Source organism: Chenopodium album, chromosome 21, assembly GCF_948465745.1.
Source record: "Chenopodium album chromosome 21, dcCheAlbu1.1, whole genome shotgun sequence".
NCBI classification, from domain to species: Eukaryota; Viridiplantae; Streptophyta; class Magnoliopsida; order Caryophyllales; family Amaranthaceae; genus Chenopodium; species Chenopodium album.
In genome coordinates this window covers 2,549,497-2,571,976 of record NC_137854.1, presented here as the reverse complement: position 1 = coordinate 2,571,976, position 22,480 = coordinate 2,549,497, and the positions used below count along the sequence as shown (strand labels likewise).

At 37.5% G+C, this 22,480-nt stretch overlaps 3 protein-coding genes across 4 annotated transcripts; 1 reads left to right on the top strand and 2 right to left on the bottom strand.

Annotated features, from left to right (window-relative positions):
* The first annotated feature begins 5,466 nt into the window (after positions 1-5,466).
* On the top strand, positions 5,467-14,849 carry LOC145602786 (uncharacterized). 2 transcript variants are annotated; one of them, XM_081658940.1, is made up of 8 exons: positions 5,467-5,692; positions 5,903-11,081; positions 11,159-11,403; positions 11,489-11,633; positions 12,120-12,303; positions 12,390-12,722; positions 12,819-13,516; positions 13,823-14,849. In XM_081658940.1, the coding sequence occupies exons 2-8, from the start codon at positions 6,081-6,083 to the stop codon at positions 14,471-14,473; spliced, it is 7,257 nt and encodes a 2,418-aa protein (XP_081515066.1). In that variant the 5' UTR covers positions 5,467-5,692; positions 5,903-6,080; the 3' UTR covers positions 14,474-14,849. The 2 variants fall into 2 exon arrangements, with proteins under 2 accessions (XP_081515066.1, XP_081515065.1); XM_081658939.1 differs by having other exon boundaries at positions 5,468-5,692; positions 12,102-12,303.
* An 880-nt stretch (positions 14,850-15,729) lies between these two features.
* LOC145603127 (ethylene-responsive transcription factor ERF114-like) lies at positions 15,730-16,678 on the bottom strand. The gene has a single exon (XM_081659262.1). It carries the CDS (start codon positions 16,676-16,678, stop codon positions 15,917-15,919), a length of 762 nt encoding a protein of 253 aa, XP_081515388.1. The 3' UTR covers positions 15,730-15,916.
* Positions 16,679-20,322: 3,644 nt separating this feature from the next.
* Positions 20,323-21,114, bottom strand: LOC145602643 (uncharacterized). The gene has a single exon (XM_081658812.1). It carries the CDS (start codon positions 21,067-21,069, stop codon positions 20,323-20,325), a length of 747 nt encoding a protein of 248 aa, XP_081514938.1. The 5' UTR covers positions 21,070-21,114.
* Positions 21,115-22,480: the final 1,366 nt, after the last annotated feature.

Sequence of the window (22,480 nt, the reverse complement as noted above, 5' to 3'; positions counted from 1 at the left end):
CCGTCCCCTTTTAATAGACCCTTATGGGCAAATTTTAGTCCCAAAATGTTCACCCCATTTGCTTTTTCCAACAACCATAAATATTAATTTTTTACCAAACTTCCCTCCAATTTGCAACATACTTGTGCAAATTTATATTTCCCATGTAAATTTTGTTTTCCCATGCACTTTTATTACTTTTTCTCTCTAATTTTTTGCATACCCAATGTCAATTTACTTTTTCAATGTACTCTAATTATTCTTATTTGTGTTTATTAATTCCCGTGAAAAATGGCCATAAGGGACTATCAAAAGGGGACGGAGGTAGTTGGTAGAGGATATATCGGTCGTTGGACAATCACCCTAAAACCAAACAATATTTCTACCTAAACCAACCTAAGACAAGTCTAAGGTAAGTAGAGGATCGTATCCACAGGGAATGGGTAAGTACACCGAGAATATGAAACGGTTGCAATCTAGTTCGGTCACAAATTGGGGGTTTTGATTAGATAACTACTATGGATACAAACACTAGGGGGAGATAGGGATCGACTCCAACCAAACCAACGGATCAAAACAATAGGCAAGCATGAACGCAAATTGGGTGATAGAGAGGGCACTCAATGTTGCCTTCTTTCGAAGCCACAACACTAAGCATTCCTAAACCAAACTCAACTAACAAGATAGGCCAACCAAGTCTTAACGATGAGAAGTAGACTACTAGCTCGGGTTTGTCTTTCGATCGGTTCGAGAAAGCATTAAGGCACAAGCAATTGAGATTTCTCACCTAATTGTTGCAACTAATACTACTACATCATTCAAACAAGGAACCATAATCAAGAGGAATTTAGCATAATCATATAAGAAAAGGCTCACAACTAGACTTCATCTCTCAATGCAAGCATAGAAGTGAATATATGAGCAATAAGTGGTCATCCAATTACACATGCAATTAACCAATTCTTTAACAATTAATCATCAACCCAAAATGAACATGCAAGCACATACATCAATCAACCCATGGCTTGGTTGGGTCTTCACCCAACCCCTAGCTAATTAACTACTCACTAAACATGGTGAAGGACATCAAAACAACAAGTTCCAATTCAAACATTAAGTTAACAAGTTGAGAGGAGTAGTAGGAATAAGGTAGATTGGACATGCAACAGCAATTAAGCAAGATCAAGAGAGAAATTAACAATTCAAAGTAAATAAAAATTGAAATTAAAGAGTAAGAGATAGAGGAAAGAGATTACTTAAAATGCTTCAAAGTTGAGAAATTGTTGAATTCAAGAGAACAATCTTCAATTAATCTACTACAATGATTGAGTTGAGAAGTTCTAAGCTAATTAATGAGGGTTGAGAGAAACTAAGGACCTAAGAAAACTAAAAGGAAAGAAGATCCTGAAAACTGAAGCCAAGCGTCCTATTTATATGCCCAAAAATTACATCGTAAAATCCGTCAAAATCGGGCTTCAGAACAGGAGGAGTGCCCGCTCCTCTGTATGGAGCGCCCGCTCCTGGGCTCTCTGCATGCCCTCTCCTTTATGTGCAGTTTGGGGCAGAATGTAAAGGATCAGGGAGGAGCGCCCGCTCCTATTTAGGTGCACGCCCGCTCCTCTATGTGTAGGGGGAGGCAGTTTGTGGTGCTGGGATGAGGAGCGGCCGCTCCTATAAGGGTGCACGCCCGCTCCTGCCTGATAATGCTCCATCGAGAAAGTCTTCATGCTCATGCTACTTAACCATAATCTCATTGCACCTACAAACACGAGCACACGCATAAAAAGAAACGGGGAAGCCAAAAGATGCAAGTATGCACAAAAAGAGTTAGAAAAAGGGATTGAAGTAGGGGAAAGAGTACAAAATTGTGTTTTAAAAAACCATGATAAGTGGACAAATAAAACACTTATCAGTAGTATTATATTTATTGAGTAACCCTTAAATAAAAAGGTTTAGTAACGCTTAGCAATTTTAAGTAGTAGTTTTAATGAATTTCGAGTTTGGTTAGAGGAGTATCCCCCTGAACTTCAAGGGGCGATTTGTAATGATTTTGAACGTTTGGTGAATTAATAAAGCTAAGCATGGTGTTCTGTCAAAAAAAATTAATAAATAAGCTAACCTTTACAACGCTGACATAATAACACATGTACTACTAATTAACCATATAACCCTAATAGAGTAACCCATATACCACAAACCAAGTAATCTCTCGTGTGACCAGCCACATATAAAACTTAATGTATATGAATTCATTACTTCGTATTAGAGGTGATCATTTGCGGGCTTGGGCGGGTAGTGGGCCGGGCTTATGCTTATTTTTTGTCCAACGGGTTTCATGTATCAAGCCCGAACCCTTTTATGCGGGCTTGATACTTTGTCCATACCCGCTTGCTAAACGGGTCGGGCTTGCCCGCGGGCTAACGGGCCTTAAATTTTTTTAAAAATTTTATAACACTAATTTATCTATTTATTATTACATGTGCTAAAATTATTTTGGTAGAGTTGTTATAAATTTTTTTTTATCCACAAATAATGATAATAGAAATTAAAAACACACAAAGTATGTCATAATATAAAATTAAAATAAATAATTGTAACCAATAAAAGCTTATAGTTCAATATAGTCTCTTTATATTTATTATTTTATTTTCTTAAATTCACAAAGTATTATTTTTATTATTAAATATAACACTAACTAAATAAAATTATTAAATTATTATTATTATTATAAACGGGCCGGACGGGCTAGCCCGGGACACATATTTTCTTGTCCATACCCGCCCATTTATATTAACGGGCCGGGCCTAGCCCGCCCAAAAATCCAATTTTTTTAAAAAAGGTTGTCCAAGCCCGCCTTTTTTGCGGGCCGGGTTGGGCAGGCTTAGCGGGCCGTCCCGCCCATGAACAGCTCTACTTCGTATCTATCCCTACCTTATAAAAAGTGGGAAAATACTCTTATGAATAGTGTTAGGACATTTTTAACCCTGAAAATGTTTAATTACCTTTATACCCCCATTAATGTTGTATGATTAGTTTATGAATAATCAATGTATTTATTTTATTGCTAATTTGTTATTATTGATCAATTTCACAACATGGGTTTTATCGTTAATTTAATTGTTCACTTGTCAGTATAATCAATTTAGGATTGCTTTAATTATTCTAACCTTCATAAGTATTTTTTTTTAAAACCTAACCTTCATGAGTATGATTATGAGAGGTTTTGATTTTAAATTCTTTCCTATATGAATGAAGCACAAGGAACTATGGAAGCAAGCATTTGTCCAATATAGTGAAAAAGCAACTGTGTTGAAACTGAAATTGATATATGAGAAATCAGGCTCAAGTGTGGGTTGGTGAATCGGTTATATTTCGGACAGTGAGAGAAAACCGATGTCCATGATTTTGATATAAGTTTACAAGGGTATTGGTTCATTTAAAAAGTTCATGAAAGTGAAATTCGAAAGATCATATGAGTAGTTCTAACAAAAAAAAAAAAAAAAAAAAAAAAAAAAAAAACTAGAAGCTAAGACAAAGGTTGGTCAAATACAAAAACCAGAAAGTTATTCAAGAGATTGTAATATTAATGACATTGAGATAGTTTAGTTAGTTTGGTGACTCTTAAGGTTCAAGCAATAATTGCCCAAGTTTTTACTCATTTGAACTGAAGACTAGCTTGGTAGAAATTTGAATTGGGAATGAACTTGATTGACAATTTCACACAGTCAATCACTCAACATCTACTGTTATTAATCCTTGGACCTTATTTCTCCACTTAACTTGGGGTCTATTCTCATTAACTGAACTGAATCGAACGAGAGTTTTGATTAGTTCAAGATTTCAATCTTTATCCAGGGCTCTTGGAGCCTTCTGATCTTGCTACTGACTTAGGACACACTATGTTCGTTGATTCCGAAAGCATTAAGATATGTGAACTGAACTGAACTTATTAGAGCTGAACTAAACTAAACTAAACTAAACTGAAATGAATATTTTATGAGAGAAGGAAATTAGGAGCTGAACTAAATTGAATTGAACTGAACTTATTAGAGCTGAAATGTACTGAACTGAAAATAATCGTCTGAGAACAGACCCTTAGTTTTTGAGGTTACTTGGTCCATTTTGTCCACTGCATTTTTTACCGATTCAAGAAAATAACTTCATTATTTTTGTAACTTTAACAAAATAAATTAATGACTTATAATATTAATTTACTCTGTAAAATAAATTAATTACAAGGCAATCATTGTTAAATGACATTTACTGTAATTATTACAATCATAACTTTAACCGATTAAAACTTAAAGTGAGGTGTATTGGTATCTTATATGAATACAAGAAAAAATATAGACATGTGATGTCCTGCTAATTGAACCATTTCAATCTGTACTTTAAATATAGCAAACATTTGCATGTCTAGAACTCAATACTTTACACAACTCCCTCACTAATTCTAGAGTAATTTGCTAAAGTTTTGACCATTGCTAAGATACATAACATTCAACATATTAATCGCATATGTACAAATAGTTATAATAAAAAATATGCAAACATACATAAGGTATAAAGACTAACTGCAATAACTCAACTTGAAACACTACCTATACCGCGCGCATCGCGCGCGTAGGATCCCCTAGTAATGAATAAATATATAAAATATCTTATTTCTTCCAACAAAACTTTATGAAGCTTTGTTGTCCTTTACGTAAGGTGTATTATATCTTATTGGACTTTTTACATAAAGTGTCATTAGATTTTATTGAAATTTATCAAACTTTTTTTTATTTTTTATGACCTATATGAACTACAAAGTATTATCTTATTCGTATTCATTAACCCTTTTATTGTATTGTATGAACTTTCATGAAATAAGTGAACATCTATAAGATGAGAAGAGTAGACCCTTTCATTGTTCACAGTATAAACTCTCATATAATCCACTTTTTATACAGAGATAAACTTGTGATTTGTACAAAGTGCAAATTACATAAGAATGATCGGTTATCGCAAAATCATCAAGCTATATGACTACTGCAATTTTGAAGCCTTCCTTATTTATTTACATTTACATTAAAATATTGCATAATTTACTGGTTGATTTTAATATATTGTAGCACACTCAAGGTCATGCAATCTTCATAGGAGGAAGTATAAATCAAAAGCGATTTGGATCCATTTTAAACCCGAAACAACTATTAAGTGATACGTGTAACTCTATAAGTATCTTTTAGTACTGTAGTGATCTTTATTGATATAAAAACCGAACACCAGCATTTACTAAAACACCGTTTCTAACTTATACAACCTCATCTATAGGATAAAAGCTTGATAGAATTGATGAATAGATCGTATAAATTACAAATCCAAATAAGATATTCGAATATGGAAACAAATTTGAACACTCACTCTTTCCTTTCCATAAGTTGGGAGTGCAACAAGGTACAAGTAATTAGAAGAGGTAGTAGCCACAAAGACAAAGCACCAAGTACGGTGAATATACCTAACTAAATTGACAAAAGCCCCAATCTTAATTAATTTCCCTCTTTCGTCTTCCTCTAACCTTTTTTTCTTTTTTCTTTTTTTCTCTCTCCTCATTTTTTGCTTCCGTTGGAGTAGTAGGGCATTTCTGCCCGGCGATATTCCGTCGTACGATTCTCCACGGAACTCCGTTACCTCCGCCGCCTCACTTATCCTCTTTCTTTATTATTATCAGGTAATTAATTTGCTTTTGTTTTTTTTAGGAATTTTCGATTTAATTAATTACTTCTTCAAACCCTAATTTAGTTTCTATTTCAATCATGTCTAGATTCATTTATTGTCTGCGTATTTAATTGCTTCATTTTTTATGGTTTGAGTAATTATCGTCATTGAATTTGTGTTTTGTGTGTGTTTTTTTTTTTTTTTGGGTTTGTTTGATGATCAGGTGAGAAATACGAGTGATTTGAGGATTTGATTTTTGGTACTAGCTGATTAATTTGAGATCGTGAAAGAGAGGGAAATTGATTGAGGTGATTTGTATTGTGTTAATTTTGCGGTGATTAAAGGGGGGAATTATTTTTGATGCTTTTGTTGGGGTTAGGGATCTGTCGGATTTCAGGTCGATGGCCAATCCGGGTGTAGGCAACAGATTTACGTCCGTGAATCTGAATAAATCGTATGGACAGTCCTTGCATTCTAATCAATCAAACAGTAGTAATTATGGGTTGGGTCGGGGAAACCGGTCCAGTGGTGGTGGAGGAGGTGGGGGTGGGATGGTGGTCCTTTCTCGGCCAAGGAGTTCGCACAAAGTTGGGTCGAAGCTTTCTGTTCCACCCCCCTTGAATTTGCCTTCTTTGAGGAGGGAACATGAGAAGTTTGATTCATTGGGTTCTGGTAGTGGGACTGCTGGCGGAGGTGTTGCTGGTAGTGGGGCGAGACCTTCCTCATCGGGCATGGGCTGGTCCAAACCGAGTGCAATTGTTGGAACTGAGAGGGAGGGTGTTGGTGATCGGCTATTGTCTAGTGAGGGTGTCAATCATGGGGTTCAAAGTGTTGATGGGGTTAACAGAGGTGGGGTTAGTACTGCTTACATGCCACCATCAGCTAGAACTGATGTTTCTGTGACTATGATGAGTGCTGTGGAAAAGGCAAATGTTTTGAAAGGTGAAGATTTCCCTTCTCTGAAAGCTACTTTGAGTGCTGCAAATGTGCCATCTCAGAAACAGAAGGATTCAGCTCATCAGAAACACAAGCAGGGGATGAGTGAACAGCCCACAGGGGAACAGAGGGAGAGTTTGAACTTGAATTCCCATGTTGACATGCGTCCCCAGGTACAGTCTCCCCATCACTCTGCTGGTAACGGTCTTGGTGTTAATAATAGAGAGGATCGTAGTTCAGCCAATTTCCGCTCTCAAGAAAAAGGCCGAAAGCAGGATGACTATTTTCCTGGACCTCTTCCATTGGTCCGGCTGAGTCCGAGGTCTGATTGGGCAGATGATGAGCGTGATACCAGTCATGGATTGACTGAGAGGAACAGAGACCTTGGTTTCTCAAGAACTGAAGCTTACTGGGATAGGGATTTTGATTTGCCTCGGAGCAGCTTGCCACCACATAAACCAGCTCAGAATCTTTTTGATAGAAGGGGTCAGCGTGACAATGATGTTGGCAAGGGTTTGCCGAACGAAGTCTCTAATGCCGATGCCTTTAACAAAAATTCTCGGGTACCAAGCAGAGAGGGTCATGAAGGGCAATCATGGAGAACCCCTGTTTCCAGAGATAGGTTTGGTTCCCAGGAAGTCATAAATGACAGAAACAATTTTGGTGCAAGGCCAGCCAGTGTGAATCGTGAAGCAAATAAAGATAATAAATACTTCCCACCCCAACAAGGAGGCAACACCCGGGATGAGTATAATGTTGGACAAACTGCTAATCGAGATTATGCTGCTGGCAGGAGGGATCATGGGAGACAGCAATGGAATAACTCGTCAGATCTAAATAATGGTAGAAAGCCAGAGAGGGACACTCGAGACTCTTATGCCAATAATTCTAATCGGTATAAATCTGAGGTTCAAAGTAACATGGGATTGAGATCCTCATTTTCTTCCGGTAATAAGGGGTTGTCTGGCAGTGATCACATACAGAATTTTGACAGGGACAAGCGTTCCACTTCCAGAAATGAAAAACCTTATGTCGAAGATCCTTTCTCTGGATTTGATGGACAAGATCTTTTTCCTGGTGTTCTTGGGGCGGTAAAGAGGAAGAAGGATGCAAATAAACCGCTCAACTTTCATGATCCTGTTCGGGAATCCTTTGAGGCTGAACTTGAGAGGGTTCAACAGATTCAAGAACAAGAGCGGCAGCGTATCATCGAAGAGCAAGAGAGAGCTCTGGAAATGGCTCGCAGAGAAGAAGAGGAAAGACAGAGGGTTGCTAGGGAACAGGAAGAACACCAGAGACGATTGGCAGAAGAAGCACGTGAAGCTGCTTGGAGGTCAGAGCAAGAAAGATTAGAATCTATACGGAGGGCAGAAGAGCAGAGGATAGCTAGAGAAGATGAGAAACAAAGAATGATGATGGAGGAGGATAGAAGAAAGCAAGCTGCCAAGCAAAAGCTTCTGGAACTAGAAGAAAGGATTGCAAGGAGACAGGCTGAAACAGCAAAGGTCAGTAGTTCTGCTGCTATTCCAGATGACATGATGCCTGTGGTTGCCAAAGATAGAGATGTCCGGGCTGATGATTTTTCTTGCTGGGAAGATGGTGAAAGGATGGTGGAGAGGATCACAAATTCAGCATCTTCTGATTCCAGTCTTAGTAGACCTTTTGACATGGGGTCCCGGGCTGTAGCAGCTAGAGAATCTTCTTTTGCTTTTACAGATAGAGGAAAACCCTTTAATTCTTGGAGACGGGATATGTTTGAGAATGGGAACAGCTCGTCTTTCTTTTCTGCAGATCCCGAGAACGGTCATCAGAGTCCTAGACGGGATGTCTCTGTGGGAGGAAAGTCATTTCCTCGGAAAGACTTGTATGGAGGGCAAGGCTACATGCCTACCAGGGGTTACTACCGAGGGGGGATTCCAGAACCTCTCATGGACGATTTTCCTCATCCAAGGGGTCAAAGGTGGAACATTTCTGGGGATGGTAATCCGTATGGCAGGAACATGGACTTAGAAGCTGACTTCCCTGATAATGTTGCTGACAGATTTGATTTGGGGTGGGGACAGGGTAGGGGTCGTGGAAATTCTCCTTTCCCAGAACGTTTTTATCAGAATTCTGATCTGGATGACCTTTGTAATTATGGGAGGTCAAGATATCCTGCTAGACAGCCTCGGGTCTTACCCCCTCCATCATTACCTTCTGTACATCGGACTTCCTTCAGAGGAGAAAGTGAACATCCTGATTCCTCAGCATATGAAGATGGAAACATTCAATTAAATCAGGCATTGCGAAGTGAGTCTGCTGGAGTAAGCTATCAGGATGCTCATAAAGAGCATTCAGAAATATTGGATGTTGCGGAGCAGAGTTCAATAAATGGGGAGCAAGAACTGAATCGAAATACTACACCTGGGCGTGACTCGCAATCCTCACTTTCTGTTTCAAGCCCCCCTAGTTCTCCTACTCATCTGTCTCATGATGATTTGGATGAATCTAGGGAATCTTTGGCAGTGCACTGTAGAGCAGAAAGCCAAGAGATTTCCCTTTCTGAGAATGAGGATTTACTCTTAAAAGCTAAAATGGTCAAAGGTAATACTATTGCTAGTGCAAGTTCAGTATCAGTAGGTGATGATGAAGAATGGACTATAGATAACAATGAGGAGTTACCAGAGCAAGAAGAGTATGATGAAGATGTAGGTTACCATGAAGAAGATGTACATGAAGGAGATGATGAGAATGTTGAACTGAACCATGAGTTTGAAGATTTGCATCTGGAAGGGAAAGACTCACCTCATACGGACAACATGGTTCTTGGCTTTGACCAGGGTGTGGAAGTTGGAATACCAAATGAGGATTATGATAAAAGTCCGAAGATTGATGAAAGTTTGTATACAGGACCTCAAGCGGCTGTCAGCACCCTGGAACAAAAAGAATCCGTTGATGGCAGTAGAGATGGACAAAGCGCACAAGTTGCTGATGTCTCACAACTTTTGAGTATAGATGGTTCATGTGTGATAGTTCAAGAGTCTGAGAAAAATCTTGAGCCAACTAATGTATCAATGTCATTAGATTCTTTGAATACAGGGGTTTCTACCTCTGGTGCTGTTTTGAGTGCTCAGCAGTTGGTATCATCCCCTGTCATGACAAACTCACTGTCATCTAATCAGACCTTGCCTGGTGTAGCTGCTACCAAGGGCCCTGCTGACTTGCCTGTTAAGCTTCAGTTTGGGTTGTTTTCTGGACCTTCTTTGATTCCATCTCCTGTTCCAGCTATTCAAATTGGTTCTATTCAGATGCCTCTCCAACTTCATCCACAAATGGGTCCTTCCTTAACTCATATGCATGCTCCACAGCCTCCCCTCTTTCAATTTGGCCAGCTCAGGTATCCACCTCCCATGTCTCAGGGAATCTTACCCTTAGCACCTCAATCGATGTCTTTCGTTCAGCCTAATTTTACACCAAGTTATACTACCAGTCAAGTACCTGGAGGTCCACCTGCTGCCAAGCCTGTTCAAGATTCCTCTCAGAGTTTTGTGAAAAGCCATCAAGTTCAGCTTCCACATCAGTTGAATGAACATCAGGGTAGTGATTTCAAAGAGCTTGTTACACCAGGTTCAGGAACTAATGTTCCGTTGTGTCAGAATCAAGAAAACAGCTCCAGCATGGGCCAGATTAGGCCTGGCTTGGGTCAACAAGCTGACAGTTTGGGGCGTCCTTGTAATGTAGGGAGAAACCCGAAGCCTATGTTGAATAATAGAGCATCAGAAAGTCGATTTGGGCCTTCATCATCTCATTCTGCTGTTAACGTAAAAGACTCTAGTGGGCCATCAGCCCAGGGCCAATTCTCGGGCGGCAGAGGGAGGAGATCTGCGTTCACAGCTAGACATCCTGGACCTAGGTCTTCGTCTTCTGCAAACGAGGCATCTCGATCAGATATCAATGGATTTCAGAGGAAGCCACGGCGTGGTCCACAGAGATTTGAGTTCCGTGTACGGCAGCCTGCTGAGGGAAAGCAATCTTCTGTATTGCCTTCTTCTAGTTTCCCTGGACCGGATGCCAAGTTGAATTCTGATGGAAAGAGTACTGAGACACAGCTGAAAAGTGGGTTAAAGAAAGAACTACGGTCTGATAAACCAAAACAAACTGTTGATTCAGAGATTTCAGGCTCAGATCAGATTCAGGTGTCTGGTTCTGGGATTGAAGAAAAGACAGCTTTAAAAGAAGCAGCTGCAACCAGTGGACTAGACACTTCACATCGTGCTGAAGGAAGCTTGAAAAGAAACATTGGTTCAGAAGATGACGTTGATGCTCCCTTGCAAAGTGGTATCGTGCGTGTATTTAAGCAACCCGGTATCGAAGCCCCTAGTGATGAAGATGACTTTATTGAGGTCAGGTCAAAGAGGCAAATGCTGAATGATCGGCGTGAACAGAGAGAGAAGGATTTTAAGGCAAAATCTAACAACATGAGAAAGGTATATGCCTTTTTATTGATTTGATTATGAAAATATTATTTGTTTTCCTGAAAATTTAAACTTACTGTGTACTTCAGGCTCAGCGAAAATCTCGGCCTGCAGCCCAAGGTACTGCCACAGCCAGAAGCACAAGCAGAGTGACTGCACCATTAAATGCACAATCAACAAAGAGTGTTCGCTCCGCTATCGTGTCAAAAAGAGGCTTGCTAAACAATGATGTAACTGCAACATTGAATAATGTAGGATCCCAGCCATTGGCTCCAATTGGCACTCCTCCTATAGGTGCTGATTGTCAAATTGAAGGCAAATCCCAAACTGTAAAGTAAGCACTACTTGAAGGGAACAATCCTTGTCTACTTTAAATTTTCTCAGTTTGCTGAAATGGTAATTATTTTTTTCTTTTTTAGGCCACCACAAACAAATTCCTATGGAAAGAATGGGCAAACTATTGGATCTGATGCTCCTGACCTTACTTTTGACTCTCAAGGAAAGGCTGTTGATGGAGTTCAGTCATCTATTGGCTCCTGGGGTAGTCCAAGCATTAATCAGCCGGTATGCATCACATCATTAGTCGTAATTTCAATATATGTTTCATTGTTTCCATGTTTGTCTGCTGTAAACCTAATTATAAAAGTGTGGTTTTATACAGTGTACACTTATTCTTGACTACTTGTCTTTCAAGCTCTAAGAGTGAAAGAGGATGTGTTTAATAGGGGTGGATAAGAGTTGAGAATAGTAAAGCTGTTGAAATATGTTTAATTTTATTAGTGTTACATAGTGATGGAATGAGTTGTTAGATAAACTCTTGTGCTTTCCTGATTTGGTTTTGGCATTAGTATTAGTATTAGAATTTGAACGTTTGGTTCAGCCTTTTATTGTCCAAGTGATAAGCTGCTGCTGTCTCCTTACCTTATAAAGGGATCATTAATTAATTAACTATTGTTTTTGTTATAAGTTTAACTTGTTAGAATTTTGATTTTTTTGTTAAGAGTTTTGAATTGCTTGATTGACTATTTGTAGGTTATGGCCTTGACACAGACCCAACTCGAGGAGGCTATGAAACCTGCTCATTTCGATACACATGTCATATCTATTGGAGATTGTGGTAGCTCGGTCAATGACTCAGGCTTGTCATCATCATCTGTCCTTGCAAAAGATAACACATTTTCTTCAGCAACTAGTCCTATTAATTCTCTCCTTGCTGGGGAGAAGATACAATTTGGTAAGTCTGGCAGCCCATGAAAGTCAACTTGTGTTGTGTGTTAAATAATAACTATCATCTGATTGGTTTTGCTCACTACTCTCCAGGTGCAGTCACATCTCCAACGATTCTTCCTCCAAGTACCCGTGTTTCACATAACATTAGGTCTCCTGCTTCTCTCCCAATGAATGTTCAAAGGCCCCAAAGTATGCCTGCATCGCAAAATAATTGTGATGTTCTTTTTGAGAAAGAGAAACGTCCTAATGAGTTGTGCTTACCTTTAGAGGATTGTGAGGCTGAAGCTGAAGCAGCAGCTTCAGCTGTTGCTGTTGCTGCTATTGGCAATGATGAAGTTGTTGGGATTGGGATTGGTAGCTGTTCAACTACCATGTCAGATCCCAAAAGTTTTGGTGGTGTTGATACAAACAGGATTACGACAGGTATTATAACTTATCTTGTCTGTTTGGCTGATTAATTGGATAGTGCTATCATGCGTATCATCCATGCTCACTTTTTTTTTTTTTGAAATTTCATAGGCATGTCGGGTGATCAGCATGCTGCGAGTCAATCGAAGGGTGACGAGACTTTGAGCGTTTCCCTCCCTGCAGATCTGTCGATAGAGACACCACCAATCTCGATATGGCCACCTTTACCTAGTCCTCACAGTTCTTCTAGTCATATGCTTTCACCATTTCCTGGAGGTCCAACTTCTCATTTTCCATATTATGATATGAATCCTATGATGAGGGGTCCTGTCTTTGCCTTTGCCCCCCATGAGGAGTCTGCTGCCCTGCAACCACAACCACAGAAGAGCAGTGTATCTAGTTCAGGCCCGTTGGGAACTTGGCAACAGTGCCACACGGGTGTAGATTCATTCTATGGTCCTCCTGCAGGATTCACAGCCCCTTTCATCAGTCCTCCTGGAAGTATCCCCGGGGTGCAAGGCCCTCCGCATATGGTGGTTTATAATCATTTTGCTCCTGTAGGGCAATTTGGACAAGTTGGCTTGAGCTACATGGGAACTACCTACATCCCCTCTGGGAAACAGCCAGATTGGAAGCATAATTCCTCACCTGCCTTGGTTGGCAGTGAGGGTGAAGTGAACAATACGAATTTGGTCCCTGTGCAGCGCAGCGCTCCCAATGTACCAGCTCAGGCTCAACATTTGGCTCCTGGGTCTCCACTGCTGTCAATGGCATCGCCTTTGGCCATGTTCGAAGTGTCACCTTTTCAGGTATCTTGAAATGGTTTACAACTTTTCATGAACTTAATGCAGGTTTTGTCCTTCTCCTTTTTGTTTGCGGCATGGAAAGTCCTGGTTTATTTTTGATGTGAGGTTGCAAGTGTGGGGGTCTGTTTGGATGTGGTGAAGTGTATATATGAGCACCTAAGCCATCCTTAGGTTTTCGTAAGAGATTAAACCGTCTTGAGTTCTTGAGCAGCCTTTGCTATTCGTTTTGGTCTGGAGAGGGGAATGATTAATTATCTGGTATATGGCACTGCTTTTCATATAATTAACTGTTTAATTTTCACTTTGCAGTCCTCTTCACCTGATGTCTCTGTGCATCCTCGGTGGTCTCATGTTCAATCATCACCCATTCACACTATTCCACAATCTATGGCATTGCAACAGCAAGCTGAGGGTTCAATGCCATCTCAGTCCACTCATGCATCTGCTGATCATCATTCTTTAAATGCAAGTGGCTTCTCTAAGACCCAAACATCGTCATCACTTGAAGGTGGTCGATCTTTTTCTATGAGTACAAACGCTGCTGCAACCCAATTCCCTAATGAACTTGGTTTGGTAAATCCACCAGTTTCCATTGGTTCTGAAGCCTTAGCTCTTCAAATGGGGAGCAATAGCCGGTCTGGGGATTCTTTAAAGGTTGATGCTTGTGCCGAAGGCTCTGGAAGCCAAAGGAACCCACATGTTGCAGCTTCTGCCTCTAACAAAGCTCAAGCACAAATGTCTAAACAAAAGAATCCATCTGCACAACAGCAGTTCAATCATTATCAGAGAGGGGGTCAGAAGAACAGCTCAGGGGCAGAGTGGTCCAACCGTAAAATGGGTTTTCATGGAAGGAACCACTCTTCAGGAGGAGAGAGGGGCTTCCCTCCTACCAAAGTAAAGCAGATCTATGTTGCCAAGCAAAATAACACCAGCGCAACTGGAACTGGAACTGCTCAATAAGCTGCGGTAAACAAGAGAACACACTATCAGCTTAACACCTCAAAGATGGTTCGGGCTAATCATCGTATTGAAGTAAATTACAAAGTTGAAGATCCCTCATATTAGGTGATTTTAGAAGTACTTAGCTTTTGTCCCGTTTGTAAGCCCTTTCAATTTAACAAAGGGTTGTAAAAGTAATGATTTAGTTTATATGAGGAGAGTGGAAGAAGTATATTAAGGGCATTGGGCTTTGGTTTCGACATTACAGAGAAAATATTGTTTTGTAGGGATTTAAGAGAGTTTTATGTGTTAATATTGTCTCTAATTATTGTGACAATATATGGATATCTTCTCACTCATTTTTGGCTAGTGAATTACTGATAAAACTCTTATTTAATTTTCTCATGTCTTTAAGTTTTGGGCCTTGGGCTTCTTCCTGTTGGGCTGGACAGCTGTTCATATTGGGCCTGTACAACTGTCATGACTTTTCAAAAGTTTGAAGGAATCAACCCACGGAAAAAACACGTGAGAAGGATCTTCCTGGAAAGCATTGCAAAAAACCGTGGATTTCAACTTTAAAAAGAAAAGAAGATGATGTAGTGTGAAACTCTTTGACAATTTGCTACTTTTTTCACAGATAACGCGGGGCCCAGCTGTTTGGTAGCACTCTAATCGATAGAATCCAGCGACTTGAAGTTTCTTTTCCCTATATAGAAATCATCGAATATTGTTGTACCACATTACTACTTTAGGAAACAGTAGTATTTTATTATTTTTTTTATTTTCAAGCATTTATAAAACGTGCTCTAATATATTTGTTTGATAATACTTTACTGTAAGCATAATTGCTTATTATTGTAATTAATCATGTTCCACGTGCTTTTTTAAGTACAACTTTTAATGTCAATTGAGTAATTACTAATTAACATTGGTTTTTCTTTCCATTTTTAAAGTATACTTGTAATTAATATTGAGTGCAACTCCATATCAGTTAGTGATCGATATCTTAATGTAACAAGTTATTATAAAAAATCCCGTCAAAAAAAAAAGTTATCACAAAAGATGTATTAAATCTCCCCAATTTATCACATCAAAAACATGATTGTGCTTGCATCCAAATACTCATTACACAAAAACTTGATAAACCCTTGTATGTATGTGATTGTCTATTTTCATTGAGAAGATGCACCTTCAATGCTTTGTAGCATTGTTCAACAAAAGATCAAATAAATCAAAACCAATTGTATCTATTTCTATTAAAAAATAAAACAGAGACAATCTAATTAGTTCTGGACATGATCTAGGTACATGATGATATGTACTCCTATACTATACTCAGGCTATATTTATACAAAAATGCATTACAGACATCTTTAGTGCTAAACTTTACCATACTTTTCGCCTATTACAGCTACCATAAACATTTTTTTTCTTGGATAGAGCCACAAAGAACAATGATGTAATTTAAATGCCGAATGATTGTTCCCCATACATTAAACACGGAGGAGTATTGTCAATCATATCGTTCATCCAATGCTCGAGCTCAGCACCATCAGTAATCTGCACAAAACCACTCGTCTCTGGCTCTTGATTAGTAGGACTAACATGATCACCATAATTATTATTGTTATTCATCATCTGCTGCTCTTGATTCTGATAAAAGATGTTATTACTGTTGTACTCTTCAAGCTGTGGGAGGTAATCAGAGACACTGAAATTAAGCTTAGCACGCGGGCCTCGAAAGCGAACAGCAGCTCGATCATAAGCTCTAGCAGCCTCCTCGGCCGTCTCGAATGTTCCGAGCCACATCCGAACCGCCCGGTGTGGGTCCCGAATCTCAGACGCCCACTTCCCCCAAGGCCTCTGCCGTACTCCCCTGTACTTGTTTCTGTTGTACTTTCTTGTCCTCTGTTTTCCACTGCTACTAGTAGCAGTAGTAGTGTCAGCATTTTCAATCTGGGAATTTGGCGGGAGAACGGGTGACGTGGTAGAAGACGCTGGTGACCACGTGGCGAAATTTTGTTGGTCTTGAAATGATTCAAATACTAAATGGGACCCATCATCAGTTGGTGGTTGTTGATTGATGCCACTGCCACTGCTGCCGCCGCCGTCTCCGGAAATGACTTGATTCAGAGCTGATACCATCATGTTCATCTCATGGTTCGATTCCATCTGCCAGATATCTGGTTTCTCGTCGTAGAAGTAATAATTTTGAGTTGAATCCATTGATTTTGAAATTGTGTGTATTAAGGTAAGAAAAACAGAGATAGTAGAAACTTGAAAGTAAAGAAAATCAGGTAATAGCGGTTATATAGAGGGCGAGTGAATGGACTGAAAGTGGTCAACAGTCACAACACAGTTCACACACGGGGTTAAGAAGAGTATGAAACGCTTTGACTTTACCAATTTATTAAAATTTTAACTGGGTCCAGCTGGTTGTCTGGATACTTTTTTGTTTTTTTAATTTTTTTTATTTTTTACTTTTCCTTTTGTGGTATAGTTGTAAATATCTAATATTCCAATTTATAGAATAAGCCAATAAAGAATTAAGGATAATGTTTCATGTTCCATGTATAAAATACAATTTAATATTGTTGTACTAATATATAATATACTTTATTCTTTTAGCACTTAGAACACGTGCTCCTAATTATTTAAAATACTTCTTTTCTTTCATGTTTTTTTTTTTTTTTTTTTTTTTTTTTTTTTTTTTTTTTTTTTTTTTTTTTTTTTGGCCATGCAACCTCTAATGTATGTATTATTACGTCATTTATGTATATGATCAAAAATATCGCTATGACGGTAAGAAAGAGAGTAGTTTTAATTATTTATTGGATCATGTGTAGTAATTTATTTGTTTCAAAATAATCATAATACTTAGTCATATATATTGTGTTATTTTATGCGAAGTATCATTAAGGACTTACTGTATGTTATTAAAATATACTTCCTCCGTTTCTTTTTAGTTGACACGTTTCTTTAGTCACGTTTGCCAATGCACTTATTCAATCATTAATATCTTTAATTATCGATAAGAAAAAATTATGAAAAGTTGATACTTTGAAAGTATATAACGTGACGAATCTAACAAAATCCCACATGACTATATTTTTCATTACGTATAAAGCACAAAATACGGTCAAAGAGAGGTGGATAAATAGTGCTAAAGTCAAAACGTGTCAATTAAAAAGAAAAAACGGAGGTAGTGTAATATTTTTATACATGTGTTGTTTATTAAATAATTACAAAGTCACAAATTTAAAATAAATAAAATAAAAGGAAATTTTGTCAAAAACCCCCCATTAAAAATACTTTTTTGTCAAAAACCACCCGAAAAAAATTTGTTGTCTAACACCACCCAATTTTAAAAATTTGTTGTCAAATGCCACAAGAGTCTATTTTCCAGCATTGACCCCGAACTCCGACGTTGACCCTCCAAAGCACTCTCCGAGGGCATGGAATGTTTCATTTTTTGGTCAAAATCTCGTGCAAGGCACGTGACTTTTGATGAACCCGAACTATTTTCTATTTTAAAAAGTCTTGCAATTATTTCATAAAGATTAGATATACAAGTAATAATTTATGAAATTACAAAATACGACTAGGCATAAATAATTAAGTTATGCATTCTACTTTCTACCTTTCCATCAATTCAATATGATTGGTCTCTTAAAAAGTAAATCTTATACTCTACACCCCCGTCCCACAAGAACATTTGATTGGAGCCATTGTGAAATAATTGAGTCTATATATTAAAACCTTTTTCATTACTTCAAAGTTTACATCTCCACCTAATTTATGTACCCTGGAGCATTTCTTTTAAATTCTTTACGTCATTTTGAGCACATTAACACAGTTTTAATTAGCTGATTAAATTTAGAGCAATATTGACACGGTTTTAGCTAATTAAATTAAGAAAGTGATATGTTATTTAGAGATGGATTTAAATAGAAATGTGAGAGAATAAAATCCAAGCTCACCCATTCTCTAATCTTTTGATTATTGAATTTCATCAATAAATATTAAAATGTCTTCTATGTAAGTAGTATTTTGTAAAATATCGAAATTTTATAAAACGGTGATTTCAATCAGCGAGTGTTCAACCATTTGCTGATTAATGCTCACTCCACCCAAACTCCCTTACTTTTTTTCTTCTTCCTTCCTCTCCTTTTTATTTACTGGGGGAGCCGACGAACGCGTTTTGCGCGACATAATAACTTTGTCTGGTGAAGTTGTAATAGCTTGTCATGACAGTTGACACCCGATTTATATATATTTTAAATATCTAATCTTTAGATTTTTACATATCTATAATTAGAAATATGAATGGTTTAAATTATTCATTGACAAGTGTGAAAGTTAAAATGTTACAACTAAAGTAAACAGAAAAAGTTTCAAAAGAAAACTATCTCATTAGTTGATAAGGTAAGCTAAGGTTTCGGTGGGTCTTTTTAAAGAAATTGTAATAAAATGGGTTATATCTAGCTTATTCCCCCACCACTTAAGGAGGATTATCTTCAAGTTCAACAGTTTTGCCTTCTAACACGACATCAAATTTAGCAATCTCCTCCTCTTCCCCTTCTTCTTCATGTGGCTTAGCATCCATGCACTAAAAAAACACACACAAAAGCATAAATTAACAACAAAAAATAAACCAAACATTTCTTCTTAACAAAATGAGCAAATTTATCCTTAGTCCAGGTCTAAGTTGAAAAGGATAATTTTCTTATTATTTGTTTAAACATTTTTGTCCAAATAATGTATACTCCTCCACGAAAACAAAGTATAAAGTGGAAAAAAACAATAATCAGAAATTAGGCAATAACTAAATAGAGAGAGGAATTTTTTGACATAGTTTCTAAAATACAACTCAATTAGACATTAATTATACAACTGTTAATTCATTATGAAAAAAAAATTCAAAAGCCCCTCCTTTGTGATACAATCATTATATAGTCAAAGTTAACAATAAATGGGCATATGAAGAGAATCGAGTACATGAATCATAAACTTAACCACAAATGGGCGCAAGAGTAAATAAACATTTTTAGGGGTAAAAAAGTCATCACACTAGGTTTTTTTTTTTTTTTTTTTTGAACTTTTTATAAAGTAGGGATAGGGATTTATTTATCTATTGTTGTTATCCACATAATGACTACTCATACTCCGTATAACCGTATTATTAATATCGGTATCATCCCAAAATGTGAAGAAATGAATAGAAATAATTGTACTCTATATTTATCTAATTCCCCTTCTCAAATTTAGTTTAGTCGGTCCATAAAAAAGTTTAGCCAACTAAACAAGCTATCTAGTGTTAAATAGACCTCGGTTGCTAAACAAAGAAAAATAGTGCCATGCTCTACTATACAAAACGATGGCCTGACTATAATTCCTTAAAAATTACTCCACCGCCCAACAAATGGTGGAATAATTAAACCACACCTATAATAATCTCATTTGATGTATTCAAAATTTCCTAATACATAAAAAAAAAAAACAGAGGCTAACTAGTTTTAGACATGGTTTGGGTAATAAAAATAAATTAAAAATTTCCCCTAACCCCCTAATAGCTAAGAAAGGACATTCTTTTATATGCAACCCTAAATACATATCCATGAACTTATAAGAGAGACTCCTGAATTTTGGAGCTACATAAAAAATAAAGAATAATAGGTTAATATACTACCCTTTTAATACTATGCTAAAATGTCGTCGCACCCTTTTTTTTTTAAAGTATGTATCACAAAGAGCAATGATATACTACCTTCGATAAATGTTATATACAACTTTGGAATATTTTATGTCTTGTAAATAATACCCCAAAGTTGCACATAACAATTAACGGGGTAGTAGATTTTAAAAGTCGATCATTCAAACGGAGGACTATTATCAATCATGTCATCCACCCATTTGGAAATCTCCGTACCATCGGTTATCTGCACGAAACCACTCGTCTCCGGTTCTTGATCTGTAGGACTTGCCATTTGTTGTTGTTGTTGTTGTTGTTGTTGATTACCATTGTTAACCTCTTGTTTATCATTACTACTATGAAGTTGCTGCTGCTCTTCAAGCTCCTGGGGGTAATCAGTGATTGGAAAATTAAGCTTAGCTCGAGAACCTCGAAATCGAACCGCAGCTCGATCATACTCCCTAGCAGCATCCTCAGCAGTCTCAAATGTTCCTAGCCAAACTCGAACCGCCCGGTGCGGGTCACGGATTTCAGCAGCCCACTTTCCCCACGGCCTCTGCCTTACACCTCTAAACCTGTTTCTATTGTACTTCCTCCGTCGCTTCGGTCCTCCGCTGCCGCCACTGGTACTAGTAGTCCTTCCTTCATTTGAATTTTCGGACTTTGGCGGAAAATTCAGACTCGTGGCGGAAGCAGAGGGAGATGACGTGGAGGTGCTTTGATTCTGTTGAAGTGCTTCAAGTACTAATCTGGACCCATCATCAGATGGGTTTTGATTACCGCTACCTCCAACGCTACCACCTCGGCCGCTAGCAATGACGTTCCTCAAAGCCGAAACCATGACATTCATCTCTTGCTCTGGACTCAACTGCCAACTTCGTGGTCTATCATTGTACACATAGTATTGATTTGATGTAGCTTCCATTTTTTTTTTTTTTTTTTTTGGCAACTTTGACTTTATTAAATTCGAGGTAAATAGATTTGAGCTGAATTCATTCATAATTTTTTCAGGTGACTGCGCTTATATATGTATTGTAGGGGCAGAATGGAGAAGAGAGAATATGGTCAACACAATTCACACACGGGTTATATACGTGATATGTTATAAATCCGACAAAGGAGGCCCGGGGCAAAATGATAATGACAGCAGTACTGTAGATTTGTGGTCAAAATAATTTTAGATTAAGTTGTTGCTATCCAAAAATAATGAAAAAGTGACAGGTTTTTTTGTCACGTTGGAGTAGTATACTAAATTACTAATATAAAATGTGAGGATGCCAAGTGGATGACAGGCATGTTTACATTTACTTAATTTCAGTTCAGTTCAGTTCAGCTCTTAATTTCCTTCTCTTATAAAATATTCAGTTCAGTTCAGTTCAGCTCCAATCAGTTTAATTCAGCTTAGTTCAGTAAATATAAACAGGCCCTAAGTGGGCCAGGTGGGAGCGAAGGACTTATCCACGTCATTTTGCCATTTAGCTCTTTGTTGACGTCAATTTTTCTATCTTTCATACTTTTGAGATATTTTAAGCTTATTAACAATTTGCATGAATGGAATTCATTTTGTTTGTCACACAAACATCTAAATTAGGATAACAAAGGTTTTGTAGTGGGCGTTGACTGTTGAAAAGGTATACTTTATTTTATTTTTACCATCTGATCTGTTTCCTTGTATAAGGGCGTTGACTGTTGTAAAAAGGTGTACTTTATTTCTTTTTCTTTGTAATGGGTTGACTCTTGTTTTATAGTACTCGTACTCCCTATTGTGTAAGGTATAGACGACTTAGGCGTATAGTTTGGACTTTGGTTTGATATAATTGGTATTTTAATGTACCGTCCAATTATTTTAAATTTTTAATAGACTAAATTAAGGATTTACTTTCTAAAAATAGAAAGTTTTAGAAAGTGGCATAAACAATGACCAATTTTATAAGGTTTAAAAAAAATGACCAATTTTATAATGATAACAAACTAACAACTCCATTTGTAAAGACCCTTGTTTCTTTCTAATTGGTATTTTAAGAGTTAACCGTCCAATTATTTTAATAGACTTAATTCTCTAGAATTAGAAAATGCTATAACAAAGGACAAAATTGTAGTGGTTTTATATTTGCAAATAAGCCAAATCCCTATCTAAATCACACAAATAAACTCAGAGAAATAAATAGTAAAATATTTTTTTACATTTTTACAAAAAACTACAGTACGTGATGCCTTATAAAACTCTCATTTGGCAAATGACTTGCCTTATGATTTTATATTTTTATAAAATATCTACCTATATGAACTTTTTGTTGATAAAATATACTACGTATACTTCAGCATTTGTGCAAAAT

Bases quoted from the DNA above. Each gene is read 5' to 3' on its own strand.
- LOC145602786 (XM_081658939.1), top strand. From the start codon at position 6,081: ATGGCCAATCCGGGTGTAGGCAACAGATTTACGTCCGTGAATCTGAAT. The intron at 12,304-12,389 runs GTAAGTCTGGCA...ACTACTCTCCAG, and splicing joins TGGGGAGAAGATACAATTTG to GTGCAGTCACATCTCCAACG. The intron at 13,517-13,822 runs GTATCTTGAAAT...TTCACTTTGCAG, and splicing joins TCGAAGTGTCACCTTTTCAG to TCCTCTTCACCTGATGTCTC.
- LOC145603127 (XM_081659262.1), bottom strand. From the start codon at position 16,678: ATGGATTCAACTCAAAATTATTACTTCTACGACGAGAAACCAGATATC.
- LOC145602643 (XM_081658812.1), bottom strand. From the start codon at position 21,069: ATGGAAGCTACATCAAATCAATACTATGTGTACAATGATAGACCACGA.